The sequence below is a fragment of the Ambystoma mexicanum genome, chromosome 4q, assembly GCF_040938575.1.
Source record: "Ambystoma mexicanum isolate Mex_15411 chromosome 4q, UKY_AmexF1_1, whole genome shotgun sequence".
Classification (NCBI taxonomy): Eukaryota; Metazoa; Chordata; class Amphibia; order Caudata; family Ambystomatidae; genus Ambystoma; species Ambystoma mexicanum.
Window position 1 is genome coordinate 1134617692 of NC_090928.1, and position 17620 is coordinate 1134635311.

Genomic DNA, 17620 nt, shown 5'->3' on the forward strand with positions numbered 1-17620 from the left:
ACTAACGTTACCAGCTGGGATCGTGGTGTTCTAAATAAGTCAAGCAAGCAAACAGGATTAGATATAATGAACAAGAAACAAGGAGCGGATAGTAAGCAAGTCAAGGTATTAAAGAGATAAGATTCCCTGACACAAACTTACGCAGCGTTTGCGGGCTCCTAAGAGAGTAGCAACGCGTCCTCTTCCTGGTTCTGCGTGATAATATGCTGAGGGGGAAGCGATCCGAGAGTGTAGGGTTGCATCCTGGGCGCCAACCACTAGACTGCTGCTGGTACTGCAGCTGGTTGGGAGCACCGCAATGTTAGATGCCAAGTTGGATTCAGGCGGTGTATTGCGACCTCTATCGAGAATCATGGCTGTATCCTGTATTGGACTGATTTTAGTAGCGGGATAAACTGACCTACTGTCTTTTGGTTCCCCGATATTTGTTCTGAAAAGCCTCTATCCTCCTGTACCTCCTGTGTGTCAATTTGGAAGTGTTCTGCTGCTTTGGCTAAGACTTAAGTGAGGAGGGGTTGATTATTGACAGGGGAATCGACAACTGTCGTGTCCTGATTAAGGGGGAATCTATGGAGTACATGTTAGCCTCCTGGCCTGCCTCTGGGTCCTCGTCATCCCCATAATAAGGTTCATCTGTATCGTCTTCATTAAGTTGAGGGTCAGATGCCTCCACAAAGGAGAGATCTTCCTGGTATTCTTTTTCTGTTTCAAGGTCATATAAATCTATAACTGTACCTTGTAAGGGGACATTAGAGAGCGACCTAGAAGAGGGTTGAGTGGGTAAGGCAGAGGCTTGAGAGCCGGAAGGAGCTGATGTGGGAGGAGTGGAAACTCTGAAAGTAATTTTTTTTTTTTCATAAAAATTGGCCTTGAAGGTCATTCTTCACATTACCCTATCAATATCTTGGGAAGACCATTCCTTTGAACTTGGGTTCACAATAGATTGAGGGGAAATACCTAAGTCCTCATCATTGGGAGGTACAATTTTAGGTCTAGAGTCCTTAGGCTTCTCTATGGCCTTGGATAATATTCCCTTCTGCAGTGTCATCTCCCTAGGAGGGCTCTTGTCCCTATGAGGGGTTTTAGAGGACTTCTTATGATGTTTTCCCCCACTCTGGGGCCCAGAGGAGTGTTTCACAGACTTCTTGGGGCCTGCCACCTTATCCGACATCAAGCATCGAGATTCGGCTTTGTCCGCGGACGATCGACCTTTAGAAGGAGTTTTTCTAGCGACACCCTTGCCGTCTTTCACCGGTTGAAACCTGTCGTGTGGCGATCTTGATCGAGATTGCCCAGAGTACTGGGACTCGGTGGACCTTTCTCGGGGTGTCGAATGTTGTTGAGCATCCGACTCTTTTGTCGAATCTCGACTGGTGCTTATGTGCTTTGTGGTGTGTGCTTTTGTAGCGCTGTTGCCGCCGGGTGTAGTCCCCACAACATGGCCGCCGGCGTGTCCTACGGGGTCGGGGTTTGCGCTTGAGTAGCTGAAGCTACTCCGTTGCCATCGCCGTCCGAAAGTACGGCATCGCTGCCATCGCTAAAGGTTACCTCTACTTCCATGGCCTCGGGTTGCTTGAAGAGCCTGCACGCTCGACAAGACGTTTCGACGTGGTCTCTTGGAAGTCACAAATTACAAACTAAGGCCTGCATTCTGAGTTGGGCAGTAAGGGTTAACGGTCACCGGTAAGGAGACCGGTGCCTTTAAACCCTTACCGCCCAATTCCGAGTTCCCTTAGCGGGACCCGCAAAGGACGTGTGGTCTGAGGGACCAGGGTGCTAATAATGGGCCCGCTATTAGCAGGCCCGTAATTAGCGCCTTCCCCCTTTCCGATTGAGCCCTATGGGGGCCCTATGGGGGCTCAAATGGGAATGGGGAATGGTCTACAGAATGGGGACTTACCAGGTCCTCCAAGGTCGGAATGACCCAGTAAATCCCCATTCTTTCAGACCGGACCCGGACCCTTTCAAACTCGTAATGACCCCCTAAGTGTTTGTCCACCCAGGGGAATATTCGGTTACACTTAGGGCAAAATTTAAATGGTGTATTTTCCATAATTATGGGTTATGGAAATGGCAGCTGGGCAAACAAAGTGTAGGAAGGGGAGAATATGCATTCTAAAATGGCCTCCCCCCTCTCTCCATACTGTCTGGGCCGAGGCCCGGGGCGGCCTACCAAGGCTGAACAGTCCGTCACAGTGGTCTCCGACAGGCAGTTTTCTTTCTTCACCGGCGTGGTGTTTCGGCAGTCGATGAAAGGATAGAAAGAAATACTATCGTAATTTTGAAAAGTTAATGGCTTATCGCCGAAAGGAACAACGCTATACGTGTCCGTCTGGCAGAAAAAAACAACCTGAGGGACCTCGACGCGTGAGGGATCATGGGTACAGTGGACGTCACACTAGGGATAGTATTACTGGCACGCCCTGTCAACGTCCCTTTTCGAGTTTCAAAAACAACAACTGTAATACTCTGCAGCTTCCACTAGATGTCGGCCTATGCACAGCATGTGATCTAAGCAGATTCCACAAGCCTCATATATATATAATACCTTTAACGTAATTGACATGGTAAACCATTGTGTTAAATACACATCAAAACTTACAACACTTACTTCTTGCTCCATATTATGCATAAACTGCACCAGAAACGTCATCACTTCAAATCACCTACGCATCTGGAAAAAACCTGCATGCGTACTGTAAAACATGTGCATAACACTATACATTCACGCATGCAAAATGCAACTCAAAATACGTCACCTTTACAAGCACATGCATAATTTACATCACCACATTGTGCGCATGTTCACTGTCATTAAGCTTAATTGTATATGCAGGTCAAAACAACCAGAACATGCCTAATGTTACAAAAATGCTGCATGCATGTTCACTATCATTACTCTTCACCATAGAAGAACTTACACACTACACGTGCATGCATACCCATTCTGCTCATGTTGCAAATGGATACGATTACTTATGGAAAAACAGGCTAACATCACAATCGTAATGAAATACAAATACACAATACTGCACAACTGATAATACATTGACTACACATGTGCTTTTAAATTCCACATACCACTTACTTACAAAAACAAAATCACTACGTAGGACTTTTTGATTGAAATACATACATGACAACAATAAGTAAGTGTGCATGTGTCATGTAAACTACAGCAATGTTGCCATAGTAATCACCATTAAAAATATAGAAAAACTTCACCGCACTTGTTTCACAACACAGGCCTGTGCCTTAAATGCTTGTAACCACGGCCAAACGTATCACCTCTCCAGCCACGCCTGTGAACATTATTGAACAATTAATTTCCAGACGGTGATCATTGCGGATGCAAATTGTTCAAATAAAGTATTAATAGGCAATCAATATAGAATTTAAAAAACGGTAAAAGTAAATGTATGCATCTTTCTTTTTAAAAATTAAATTAATGCTTGTTCTTTTTTAGCATTTTAAAAATAATCAACACCTTTAAATGTGTTCTCGATGGAGAGGGGGTAAATACAAATTTATTTTCAATGAAACATTTAGTAGTTAATAGAATAATTACTTAGATCTTACAAATGTTAAAAATGTCAAACTTACCCTTCTGTAATTTATTCAGTAATGACGAACTGCACTTCATACTAGTAGTACATAAAAAGCCTCCTGGAAATTTAAACTTGAAATGAACATGCACACGGACTCTTCACAAAAGAATACCTGTTATAAATGTAAAATCAGCATACAAATTCATGGTCCTTCGTAGTATATCAATTGTATGTGCATACATGCTCTTCACAAAATAATCCTTTCTATTAATATGACGAGAGCTTACAAATGTATCTCTGTGCATAGCAATTGTACATCCAAAAACAAGTAGTTGTTTCCATTAATATAAAATCTGGATACAAAGTGATATTCCATCTTATTATTTCAATTGTACTTCCATGTGGGCTCCTGACAAAAAAACCCTTCCGATTAATATCATGGGAGCATATGAATGTATCTTTGTGAGTAGTATCTAAACATCCAAAAACACCTGTGTCTTATTTATTCCAAAAACACTTTGTAAGTTAACATATTATTGTATGTTTTTCCATACTATTCATATATAGAAACCGTTTAGTTCTGAACTATGGAATACCAATGTCGTCTATGTGTGCTATTCACAGAATGAATAGCCATTTTCATTAATATGAACTCGCCAAACAAATACATTTTCTTATGTAGTCTTTAAATTGTACGTATACGTGTGCTGTACAATAAATAACCCTTCCTATTAATGGCAAGTGAGCATGCAAATATATGTTTTTGTATTTTATGCATACATCCAGCAACATTAACGGGTCTTACGGAAGCAAGTGTGTGTGTGTGTGTGTGTGTTTGTTTCTATGTTTAGTATGTAGTATTCACACAATAAATTATTCTTTCTGTAAAACTGCAATGCTAAAACTAATATTCTGAACTTTTAATACTAGTGTATGTATGTTTTCACATCCAAAATCCCCACTTGTCGTCATACACATAAAACACACGTAAGTCCTTTCGTGTGATTTTTCATATTAATAAGCTTTCCTATTCATATAAATTAAGCATATAAAGGTATTTCTGTGCATATCATATACATTTTGTACACAAAAGAAACACTATTGAATGGTTAAATGATTTGATTGAAACAAAAGCTTAATCAAAATGCACATATGCTTAATATTTTTAAAAATGTAACATATTACATTGTCATTAACATACACATGTTATAACTATCATAAGAACGTGTCTTATTTTTCATAGGTGAAACATCAACATGAATGCAGGGTGAGAATCCAATTGCGAGCAAGATTGCCTCCAAAAAGAAACAAACATCAACGTAAATCATATAAGTACATTTTACTGTCATAACAAAAATGTGCACAATGAACACAAGTAAACAAAATCTTTTCCCCACAAATAAATTGTCCTCTTTTGAGTTAATTGTCCAAAACAAGTTAATAACCATTGTCCTTGGAAAAAATGTCATTTTCAAACATAAGTAGAACTAATATGTCTTGTGTGATTTAATTTCAAGTGGAAAACACCTGCATAAGAAAAAAAACACATCTTCATCAAAACAGCACAAATATTCCTCTACAAAGGACACAAAAAAAAAACAAAAAACAAGAGACCCCCTCACCCGCACACGAAAGACCCAAAGCATGAGAAAGGTAACATCTCCAACCTAATCATCACTGCATTGGCTTCCCTCCACTACAGCTCTCATCTCCAGCTTGACTAGTCTGGCCACCTGACCGTACCTTTCAACATCCTGCACACCACCCCAGTCATGCACTCCCAGCAGAAATCCATCAGACAAACCTTCAGGTCCTTCAAAAACTTCCCGGTGGAAGCCCTCATGGAAGACCTCACCAACCTCCACCTCACATGGACCGTACACCCCCAACCGAACTGTGACTGTCTACTGGAAGGATTCAACGCCACCTTCTCAGCCTCCATCGATCAACACATCCTTCAGAAACAACAAAAATGCAAACCAAAACCGTCAGCACCCTGGTGCATGCAAGAAATCAAACTCAGCAAACGTGTCATCAGGAAACTAGAGAAAACCTGGCACCACGCCAGGATCGCATCTGACCTGGCACTCCTCAAGGAACTCTCAGCAACTTGCAGACAACTAATAAACACAACCAAGGCCTCCTACTATTAGAACACTGTATCAGAAGCTGACAACAAAAGCAGAACCTTCTTCAAAGTGGTCAAGCACTGTGCCAAGCCGCTACCTGACCCTGCCCTACCACACTCCATCGAAAAAATCCACTACCATCAACACCTTCTTCATCGACAAAAAAGACAGGACAAATCCTACTTATACTAAATAAATCCACTCTGGATCCAGTAACTATCGCCCCATCACCCATCTTCCCTTCCAAGGTAAGATCAATGAGAAAGCGTTAGCCACGCAACTGCAGCAATACATCAATATCAACAATCTCCTCCAAACCTGCCAATCCGGGTTCAGACCCAAATGCAGCACGGAGACGGCAACCACAAAGGTGGTCGACGATGCCCTCACATCCTTGATAATGGCCACCTCTGCCTCTTGGCTGCTTTCGATACATTGGATCACAAGGTGCTCACGGAAACACTCAACATTAACGCATGGGGATCAGCAACCTTGTCCGACGCTGGTTCAAGTCCTACCTCACAACCACCAGCATATTGTTCAGATGGACTCCTCTACATCACCAATGCTACCCATCACCTCTGGAGTTCCACAGGGTTCCATCCTCTCCCCAGTGATCTTCAATCTATACATGGAGCCAATGGGAGCCCTTCGTAGACACAAACAACATTCACATACACCAATACGCCAATAACACACAGCTATACCTCAAGATTGACTCCATCATGGGCATCCACAGGCTCAAAAGCTACCTCTCGCTGATGCAGTCCTGGATGTCCAGTGCAAACTTGAAGCTCAACCCCTCCAAGACCAAATTCCTACTCTCACCAACAACACCAAACACCCAGACATACAGACCTGGCTATCAACCATGAACCCTGGGCGCGTCACACCCAAGCGTACATCCTGCGCCCAGTCCCTTGGGTTTCACATCGACAAAACCTCTCCTTCAAGACACACATAGCTAAGAAAACTCAGACAACTTCGATCAGCTCTCCCTCCTGCAGAAATACAAGCCCTTTCTCCCTCTGGACAGCTTTAGATCCACCGTTCAAGCACTGGTCCCATGCCACCTGGATGGGGGCAATGCCCTCCTTGAAGGCCTCCTGTCATCTTCGCTTGTGAACCTGAGAAGTGTCCTACACATGGCTGCATGCCTCATCAAGGGTCTATGCAGACATGACCACATCCCCCCTGGCCCTCATTGCCCTTTACTGGCTCTCACTGCATGCACAAATCACCTTCAAGACTTGCTGCATCATCTATAAGGCAGTCGCCCAGGTACCTTACAGAGAAACTCAGCATCTCCAGCTGACTGCGCCCCACCAGAAGCCAGGACACGTGCATGCAGACTTGAAATCTGCTGCTGCAAAAAGGAAAGGGCCAGAAAATGAGCCTTCTTTGCCTACGCTCCAAGACTATGGAACATCCTCCCTGTCAGTATCAGACTTGCTCCTACAATTCAGAAAAGAACTCAAGACCCACTTTTTCCCCCTCAACACCTAGGCCATCACGTCGTACCCCCATAACACCTGACTCACTAGACGCAGTCCGCACCTCTTCTCCCAGCCACCCTGTACAGCTGTAACTCTGCTCTGTGCCCCTCTGTATCCTACACCCACTGTATATCTGTTCTATTGTTACCGCTGAAAAGCGCTCTGTTATGCATCTGTATTTCTGTATACCTCTGTGAAGTGCTCCGTTGCTTTTCCAAGCTGGGTCTGCACTCAATAAATACCATAATAATAATAATAATAATAATAATAATAATAATAATAATAATAATAATAATAATAATAATAATAATAATAATAATAAAAATAAAAGAGACCCAGAGACATAATTTCTGATGACTTAATTATTGGAAGTGTACCAAATGCAAAATGTATAGAAATTAATATACCTCATGAGGAAGACCAAAACAAGGAACTTACCAAACAAGGTACTACAGTGGAATTAGATGACAGACACTTAACTCTTCAAAAGAAGTACAACATGATATGTATGATAATGTATAGCAAATATAAAAGTATATAGTGTTAGTAGCTAATATGTAAAGTGTGTCAGTTCCCAAGCATACAAATACATACTCAAACAGTTAGTTAACTATATAAACTGCATCATTTGTAAGTAAACAATATAAGTAGTTAGTAATTTAACATAACAAAGAACTAGTAATAGATTAGTTTCATCATTATTTCATTATCCTTCAGTCTTGACAACTAATTTAAAAACTTTGAAAGACAACAATCAAAATAGGATATGCTGTTAAATACTGAAAAGTTTACATTTTAAGTTGCGTGTACCAGACCTCATCAATTTGATTCGCCATCCCAAACACCTAAAATCAACAAATTAAAAGCACTAAAAATTAGTCACTCTAAATTACCCACTTTTCCTAGAATTAAAGGTTCTGATATCCTAGTAACAAAATAACTTACATTGCCTGTTGCTATATTTCCAATTGTTACCTCTACAGATGTTGCAATATTTGACAATGATTAACACAAGAAAATAAAAAACAAACAACATCTTGTACTGCAAGATAAGGGGGAAGTACTGTAATATGCAAGAGGACAGTGCTTTTCTGTATTCATCTTGTGACAAAAAAAATTTCTTAATGCAGTCTTGCAATCTGTGCAATACAGACCGCACATTTCTGTGCTGTGAACATTTGTTTTGATTCTTCAGATCATGGCACTGGTGTGTCGAACGTTGTTAGCTTCTGAAATGGTTGAATCAGTGCTGTACAGCCTAGGATCTATTTATGACAATATCCTGGCATACCCAGAAATGTTCTCATCTGTGTAATGGTAATAGGTCGGGATACCTTGAATATTGCTTCAGTGCAATTGTTTGTTAACAGATGGTGTCCTGCTACAATGCCATGCTCTAAATAGTGAAAACGTTCTCAACACGATTGTAATTTCTGTTTGGACGCTTTATGGCCCTTTTGTGATAATGCAGTGAAACTCAACAATGTTTCTTGTTTGCAACCATCACAAAAGGGTGAAACCCAAAGAGGATTGTCTAAATACTGTCTCAGCACAGATGTTTTTGGGAAAGTTTCCAATAAGTGAGAAAACATTGTGGTGAATCTCTATACCCCCGAGGAAGCCTCATTCATGTGTACTGTAACCCTCAGTATATAAATGCAAATAAATAAGTATAATAAATATTGTTTATGTGGGGGGTACACTGGGATAGAAAAGAAAGTAGAGCAGATATCTACAACTGCAAAAGAGGTAGCAAAGGTAATTGTTCTTCCTGGACTTCTTTACATGAAGTATAGGGGCATTACAAGGGCTACATACTTTAAGCCTCTTGTCCATGTAGTCCACAAGGGACTCCCCCTTTGTTCTGCTTGCAGTTATTTATTTTTCTCGAGTCTGTTTTTTCAGGGACCAACCTCTCAAATTTAGATTCACAATGTCTCTCAAGTACAAGTCAGGGTGGAGGCTACCCCAAAGTCAGCATCTGGCCAACCACATTGCTGTGTGAGTCTCTAACTAAAATCGGTCTCTAGTATCACTGCATGAGTTAAATCATATTGGGCCATACATTTCCCAGCAAATATTAGTGATTGTTTTCTGATATTTAGAAAGTCTTTCGCTAAGAGCTATCAGGGATGGAGTTGAATCTGGTGGTGACCGCCTCCTCACTAACTATGTTTGCAGTATAATTTGGAAAGCTCACTGCTGATGGTTCAGTAAGGATAAAGTGGAGTGGATGCTAGCCCCAAATTTTCATTGTAATCTTGTAATCCTCTCAATTTAAATGCATTGCCTGTTTAATCCCCCCTCATACTATTCAGAATGAGTACCCTAATATTTTTGACACATTTTACCCTTTTTAAGCTTCAGTGCTCTCTTCAAATGCAAGATTTTGTCTATGTCGAAGATATCTTCGAGAGCGAATTGGTTGTGCTGATTTTCCAGCATCAGCACATTTCTTCTCGTAAATATTTACATGACCAGGTATTGTATTGGGTATATATGTACAGAAGTGTGCTTAGGTGGTGTGGGCACACCCTTTAACTGTCCCAACTCCATTCTTCAGGCCAACTCTGTTAACCTTGGTGCTTAGAAGCACACCAAAAACTCAAACTGTTCTAAAAGAACCACATCCTTTACTGCTCCGTCCACATTCACACACAAAAAATGTGGGATATTTAAGAAAAAAGAGAAACTCCACTAAATGGCCGTGAGAGAGGAGAGGAAAACCTTTCACCCTTGAATGGTTCGCAGGCATGGGAGGGATAGTAACAAAAACTGCCTGGTTATAGTGTTCCTCTGTCCAGGGAAGGTCCTTGGTGGAGCTGAAAACCGGGGTAGTCCCAAACCACAAACAACTTCATACATACTCATACACACAGTTTGGCACCCCACCGGCTCATCTCTCCCTCTTCTAGATAATGGTACCTGATCACACACCTTACTAATTGACTAACATAATTACACTGACTGATTACAGTTTTTCCGATTGGCTGAATGCACGCAACCACCTGACTGTTGTGTTTTTCTGTTTTCTGTTTCGATACCATGCACATGTGCATTCCAATTCAGACTTGACCAGACACGGCTTTTATAGATTTTATATTACAGAAATTACCCTTGTCCCCATCCCACTCTGGGTTTTCTTGTACAGTACACAAATATGGGTGCTTGCTATTAGGGAGAATTCTCAATTCAGTGCTAAATTCCTCCCACCTTAGAGACCCCCAGCTGCTTTGCTGCACTATAGGACCTTTTAATTTTAACCCTGGAGTGAGTGAGACCTTTTTCTCACTCTCTCATGTGTTTTGACCTAATTTGGATTATGTGTTTTCGCTGTTTTTGGAGTCTGACAAACTCCATAGGCATCTATGTTTCTTATGGTGACACAATGCACCTTGAGTGCAGTGCCATAGAGAAATCATTTAGATTTCTCATAAGGTTTAAATGCCTTTTCTTGTATGAACTACTGTTCCCAAGAATAGTAAAGTGAAATTGACGTTACTTACCTTTTCTCTTTGTAGGTCCAGCACACCCCATCTTTTGTGGAATACTGGGGGGTTACCTAGTAGCCCTTATCCTACATTTTCATGTAAAAATGTTCTGTTACCCTCAATACTTTAAATGGCTGTTGATAGTGGTTTAATTTTCCTACCATTGTGCTTTTCTACCACAGGCTGAACCCTCAGCTGCAGTACAGCACCCATGGGGGACTGTTTTGTCAAAATTACCCTGGTCTTCTTTTTTCCCTATTTTCTGTTTGTGAAGTCTTCCTTGGGTTTTACTCTGTTCGTTGAGCCAGGTTTGAGCCCTTTGTTCATTTTGCCTTTTCCGGACTTCAGCCCTGAAGCCTGCCTCTGGCTCAAGTGTGTCTGGAAAGGCAGGATGTGAGGGAGGTACCCGGAACTCCTCTGTCCTTTGTTTCTAGGAATGCCTGAATGCAACCAGTCCTGATTGGCTAGCTGCCTGTCCTTTTAGGACAGCCACCCTGCTGTGTGGTTGACAGCTTAGGTTGTGCATGGATGAGAGAAACCTGCTTAAAAGGCGAGGGTTTTGGAACTAGAGGCAGAGTCGACCACTGCGAGAAATACCAACGAAGAAACCATGAATGAAGATTGCTGCATTCTCCTGGACCTTTGAATTGCCCAGTGAAGCCCTGCTGCTGTGCTGAAACTCCTTTTTTAATTCAACAGAGAAGCTCTGGAAAGGGATGACTTCGTCCTTTGGATTAGTGTGACCAACTATCCCCGAGACAAACTCCACTGGACCATCTTCCCTGACTGGCTGTACTTCTTTGCTGCTGCAAGAACCAAGTGCCAGGGGTCGAGAAATCCATAGTCGAGTGCAATGTCTGAAATACGGCTAGAATCTCCAGGAGTCTCCTAAGGACCCTCCAGAAGCAGGACAACAAGAGCTCAAGTCCCCTCACCAGAGTGCAGGACCCAAGGAGTGAAGGAAGCCCAACCGGTATCCGAGATCCGCGACGGTGCTGTTTACTAAGCGCTGAAACCGCAAAGTGCCGCTGAACCGAAAAGAGCCCGTAGCTGCCGACAACCTCCCAACTACCACCGCAAGAGCCCTCCAGACGTCCTCCCTCTTGTACCCATGACTGAGGCTTAGGACCATGGGTGTGGTGTGGAAGAGAGGGAGGAAAGGATGTCCTGGGTTTTTGTGGTGAAGTGTGCAGCCAGGGCTGAGCAAAAATCCTGGGTGGGTGTGACAGAAGAAGAGGCTGCAGGATTGGTCAGTCCCTTGCAGACTTTGAAAAGTTTAGCCATGTTGTTTGAAGACGCAGAGATGCAGGCTTGAATAATGACTCTTGTCTTGGAGCGGATGCAGAGTCCATATTGCCTTTGAAGGAGGCGGCAGGCCAGTTTGTCAGATGGGTCGTCTGATGCGTTCCATGTCTGCTCAGCAGCCCTACACTTGCGTTTAAGGGCAGCCAGGTCGTAGTCGTACCAAGAGTGGCACTTTTTGGAAGGCTTCAGTCGGACCCTCATGACAGGGCAAGAGTGTCAAAAGTGCTGGAGATAGAGAGATTGAGGTTAGCGAGGGCGGTGTCAGGGTGGGAGTCAGCCGAAGGAGGAGGAGGCAGAGAGTAGGTGGAGGCAAAGGCAGCCACTGTCACTTTTTTCATGGGTCTGGTGACTTTGAAGCCGAGTGGCTGCCGGGTGTGTTGCTGCAAGAGGAGAGCTTCAGGTGAGTTGAGAGAAGAGAGTTGTTAGTCCAAGACAGGGTGGTAGTGAGAGGGATGCCAGTAGAGATGAGAGCATCCAAGGTGTGGCCTGCAGTGTGCGTGGAGCCAGAGGGTTGGATATAGAGGGAGAGGGAGTCGCAGAGGTTGCGGACAGGACCTGAGGAGTCAGGAGAGTCTAATTAGTGTAATATATAAATGCCATTGCTGTCCTTGTGATTGAAGTCACCCCATTGTGTAGGAATTGTGTATGAAGCATATCCATAGATTATCCACTAACGTTTGCTGATTCTGAAAAGTAATTTGAAAGTATATTTACATTGTTACATGAATTGCCCTTTTAAAGAATGCTTATTTATTTATTTATTTTATTGTGTTCTACAGTACCACAGTACTTTTAACACATACAAAAATACACAATCCAATATACATATATCCAACATTTATAAAATTACTGCAGCTTTCCTTAAAAATTCGAAAACATGTATGGTCAAGCTTAATTCATTACAGTTCAATATCCTCCTCCATAATTCATTCTCGGAGGAGAAAACCAAGCCTGCTGAAAAACAAGACCGCAAGTCCTCCAGCTTAGGGCAGGTCACACACAAGTGTTTTAGCGTCTCAATATTTTTGTTACAATGCCGGCATAATCTCTGTTCTTGTGGAATTTCCGCACAGCAGCCCATTACTTCTTTTGTTTGTAACAAATTCAACCTTAATCTTAGCACTTGTTTCCTAAAGGATCTCGACGGGTGCTTTTCAAGGTAAGGAGCTGGAGTATTAAAACTTTTACATGACCAAAGAAAGTGATCCCCACAGCATTTATACTCCATTATGTCAGATCTCAGGTTAGACCATACAAGAATGCTTATTTAAAAATGGCTGTTAAATAAATAAATAACTATTTATAACAGAATCCTTGAGTGTTAGCGTTACTTGGTTACTTGTATTTATAAATGTCATTGCTACAACTCTACAGCTCACATTTACCCCTCTTGTGATAGGCCTGGCTGCTCAGTCACAATACCAACTTGTGTAGTACAGACCTATACCAAAAGGTGGGTTACCTAATACCAAGCAGATACGTGTTGTGTAGTCTGACCCATTGTGACTGCATCAATTCTTACCTAACACTTGCTCATACTCAAAGGATAAAACTGACGGAAATTTGGAGCGATCTACCACTTGCCAGATGAAATGCCACAGGGTTCAGAAGAATACGTTCTGCAAGGCTGTCGATATCCTACAAGGGTTCCGTGGTCTATATTGTGGCACCACATTTTAGAAGAAATCAGAGCCCACACAAAGAATTTGAAAAGTATAGCAAAAAGCAAACTGCGGTCATTACATTGCTAGCAATAATACACTAACCTGCAGCATGCCCATTCTAGACTAAAAGCACCAAAACTACCCAGTAATTCAACACATTTCTTTTATACACTTTTTAGCGTTGCTTTGGGCCTGTTATCAGAATTACTTCATTTCAGCATTGAGAATAAATACAATTCCTAAGAATATGCATTCCTTCGCTTCAGGGAACAAACACCTGGTTGTCCATTTTCAATGTCTCTTAGACATGTCGCTTCCACTGGTCGCATGAAATAGTTCCTTGTAAAAGCATCCCATCTTAGAGGACATGAGGGCTCCCTGCCACCTTCTATGATTCAGGGCATTCTGAGCTTTTCAGTCTATAAATGTAGGCGTTGCATCTCACTGCCAAATGCTCGCTCCGTACCCTTACCGCTGCGAAGGCTCACCTAGCAGTCAGTATTTTTCATAGTGCCAGCTGCCCCCTAGCTGGCTTACATTTCACTTTAACAAACCTCATTCAATGTGTTCGTAAATGCTACCCTCGATGTGTGCCTGGCAGAGGGCATTTCATTTAGAGTCCTATGGAATGCCACAGCACTTTTATAAAAGCTGGTGCCCCCCATAGGAATACAATGCATTTATACAAGCATGACAATCAGATGCTTGAGTAAATGCATGCGTTCGTGGCAAGATAAGGGGCTGAGTGAGACAGAAATTGTAATTTCTTTTCTATCTCCTGTGCCACTTTACAAAAACTTGAAAATCTCCTGGCGTGCTAAACATTTTATCTTTTTATTTACATTTTCGGTTGGACAATTAAGGCCTCCTACACAACGAATTAGCCAAGCTATTAGGGCTTGCATGAAATAATATGATGTGGCATATCAGTGAGATTTCATGATTGTTCCACTGGGTGTTTCAAACTAATAACTATTGTACAGAGCTTAACCTTTGTAAGGAATAGAGTTCATTCATAGAGAGGATGTTGCTTATTCATCAAGGCATCCATCCCCTAACCGTAAATTTATCCAGCCTGCCATAGCAGCATTTGGTGGAGCTGTGGAAAGAAGCATGTGCCTCATTGTGAGTGTTCTCTGTCAAATCTGCCAGATTAAGAGTAGCAGGGAAGTGGTGTTAGTTCCCAGTTTGGATTCTCATAGGTCTCCATTGGGGTTTGGAGAGCTTACCACAGTGAAACCAACCTTTGGTGAATCCTCAGTTTTTCTGGATGAAAAACCTCCAGGTAAGTGCTGGAGGATTTTCCTCCAACACTGAAGGGCATAATATGGCAGTACGGTAAAAGTGGCAGTAAATCCTTTATAAAAATGTTTCCCCTCACTGCCTTACTCGTAATGTGACAACATATTTTTCTGTCCTATTTGCTGTTCCCTATTCCCACACTATGTTTACAGCCATCAACACAATTCACACGTTCTGCTAATAAAGCCGTTTCCAATATGTCTCTGGCTGACAATAATGCCTCTGGGCGTGCTCAGACTCCCGAGAGAAGTGCATGTTCACAAAATGTATATCTGACATCAAGGACCTAGAATTTCAAAACTAAACATTTAAGTAATTTAAATCAACAAAAGCTATTCTGGCAAACCTATAGTACCTCCTCACAACAACGCCTGCTGACAGCAGCCCTGTAGTCAATTCTTGCCCAAAGTTGATCCTTTAGTTTAAGAAAAGTTGGAAAAAGTTTCCTCCAGTTTTTCCCTAGAGCCCATGGAAATATTTCATACTTGGACTCCTCTTCATCCTCTTCAACTGTGTTTGCTAGGTACCTGTAAGATAAAGTAGAACATGGATCCATAACCATATAAATTATCTTCCAGGATCAGGTGATGCTTCATTGTGTGCTTAGTCGTACAGTACAAAAAGACATTTAACTTTATTTGCATTGATAGATTTTCTAGATTTGTTCTTTATACGGTGTCCCTTTGAGTGAAAGTTCTAAACTTCACCTCTTACAGGAACCTCCGCAATCTTTGCATTTTGTTATGACTGGTTAATCCAACTTTTCCCTGAAAAGTTCTCATTTATGTCCTGAGCAATGCAAATCCTGTATGAGTCTTGATCGCTCAAGGTTTAGAGTCCCCCTAAAAGTATCCTATTCCCTGTGCGAATACCCTTACACATTGTGTTCTGTTGGCCCCCCAATTGGTGGAACATGATAACGTGTAATACTACTGGGGTAAAGCCTGCTGTAACCACTGGTATTCCTTTAGGAAACCCCTGTGAACCTCTGTGTAGAATCCAGTGCTGAGCCGTGCACTCTAACAATGTGCCTGCAAGAGGGAGTAGGGAACCGATGTTGGCATATAGGGTCTTGGATTCTCTTTGCCTCGAAAGAGTGAGCGCAGCAGAGGTAGGAACAGATATGGCCACATACTTGAACGGTGTCTGTTTTCCATGCTGGAATCCCATAAGAGTGAAGGAGGTTGCCTAGGAACATTTTAATGTGGCAGCCACAAGGGATTGGGTGGATCCCAGTAGGCTAAATGAATGCAACCCTGTGAATGGAAGCAGAGATGCCACTCTGCGCCCAAGATACCTAATTAACCAAGGGTTTTCACTATACATGGTCTATCAATAAATAATGGAACCTGTGAACAAGTCCCAGAACAGGAGAAGAGGTCGGCCAAAATGAATCACAAGGAAGTGCTGCTGTACTGCATCCTTTCAAGTCTACTTTCCAAAGGAAATCCCTACCAGTGTGTGCCCACAGTGCCTTGCAGAGACCAGAGAGAGAAGCCTGTCATATTGATTACTTTCCTTGACCAGATGACCTACATGATTACTTTCCTTGACCAGATGACCTATCCAGAGTCAAGAGCTCTCTAGATTATTATTATTTTTTTTTTTTTTTATTTTTTTTTTTAATCTCTACAGATTTCTTTACAAAGAGAAGTTAGTCTTTGTGGCAAGTAGATCGAAAAAGAAAAAAAACTGAAGAACCGTAGAACAAACTAAAAGAAAGAAAAACAGTTTACTAACACCGAAGAAAAGTCCGACCATAGTCAAAAAGAAGAAAGATGAGAAAGTTATGAGGAAAATTAGTTTGTTGGTTTAGTTGGAGTGATGTTTAGGCTCTGAGCTGGAAGCATTACTTTGAAGATGTATTGAAAGATGTTGACTGGCGCTAGGAGCCATTTATGTTTGTCGCCTCCGATCAATTTATTCCAACTGTTTTCCTCATCTTGAAGTGTGAAGTTAGATAAACTGTCTTTCAAGTATAAAGAACAAATTTCTCGCGTCGCTGGGCAGTTCAGGAGGAGGTGGCGGATTGTTTCCTTTACAGTTGTGGATTTGCAGATTCGGCAACAGCTGGTTAAAGATAGTTGTCTTGTAGCCAAGACTTCATTCGTTTCCAATAAATTCAGTCGGATTTTTAAGAGGTAGTTACGCGCCGACCTACTTGGAAAAAGCTTCAGGTAAGATTGTAGAGAGTCCAACTTCTTGATAAACGGGGGAAGGTGACTGGAAACTTTGTAGTTATTTGCAATTTCAATTGTCTTAATCCAGTCAAGCTCTTTGATCTTTTTGATGACTTTTACTGGTTTGGTTATGACCTTGTCCGTGTTACTTTCGACTGAATTTAGGACGGACAAATTCTTGGTTTACCATCTTGTCAACATTTGGCAAGTACCAAGCCGGATTTCTTCATTTATCAGGCGGTAGGCGTGAGGCGATTCTTTCTTAATACATTTCCTGTATAGTAGGACGCTATTGCAGTCTATTATTGTTGCCAAGGATGAGAGGCTCAGTTCGCGTCTAATCAATGTGATGGGTGTTGATTTTGGGAGACCAAGAATTGATCTCCAGAAAATTGCTTCTAGTTTTGGCCACAAATCTGCAGGAAGGTTCGGCATGGCGTCCGCGCTGTAGGCCAAGGATGGTATGACCTTCTTTTTGTAGAAATCTCTGACTGGTATGATTGAG

General features: G+C 42.0%; 1 protein-coding gene across 1 annotated transcript in view; it reads right to left on the minus strand.

The window, feature by feature from the left end:
* Window positions 1-17620, minus strand: part of SPDYA (speedy/RINGO cell cycle regulator family member A) — a 1164271-nt gene that overhangs the window by 326092 nt on the left and 820559 nt on the right. The window contains exon 6 of the mRNA XM_069608721.1: window positions 15291-15462. Coding sequence (XP_069464822.1) covers window positions 15291-15462 — 172 coding nt within the window. The remainder of the gene's footprint in view (window positions 1-15290; window positions 15463-17620) is intronic.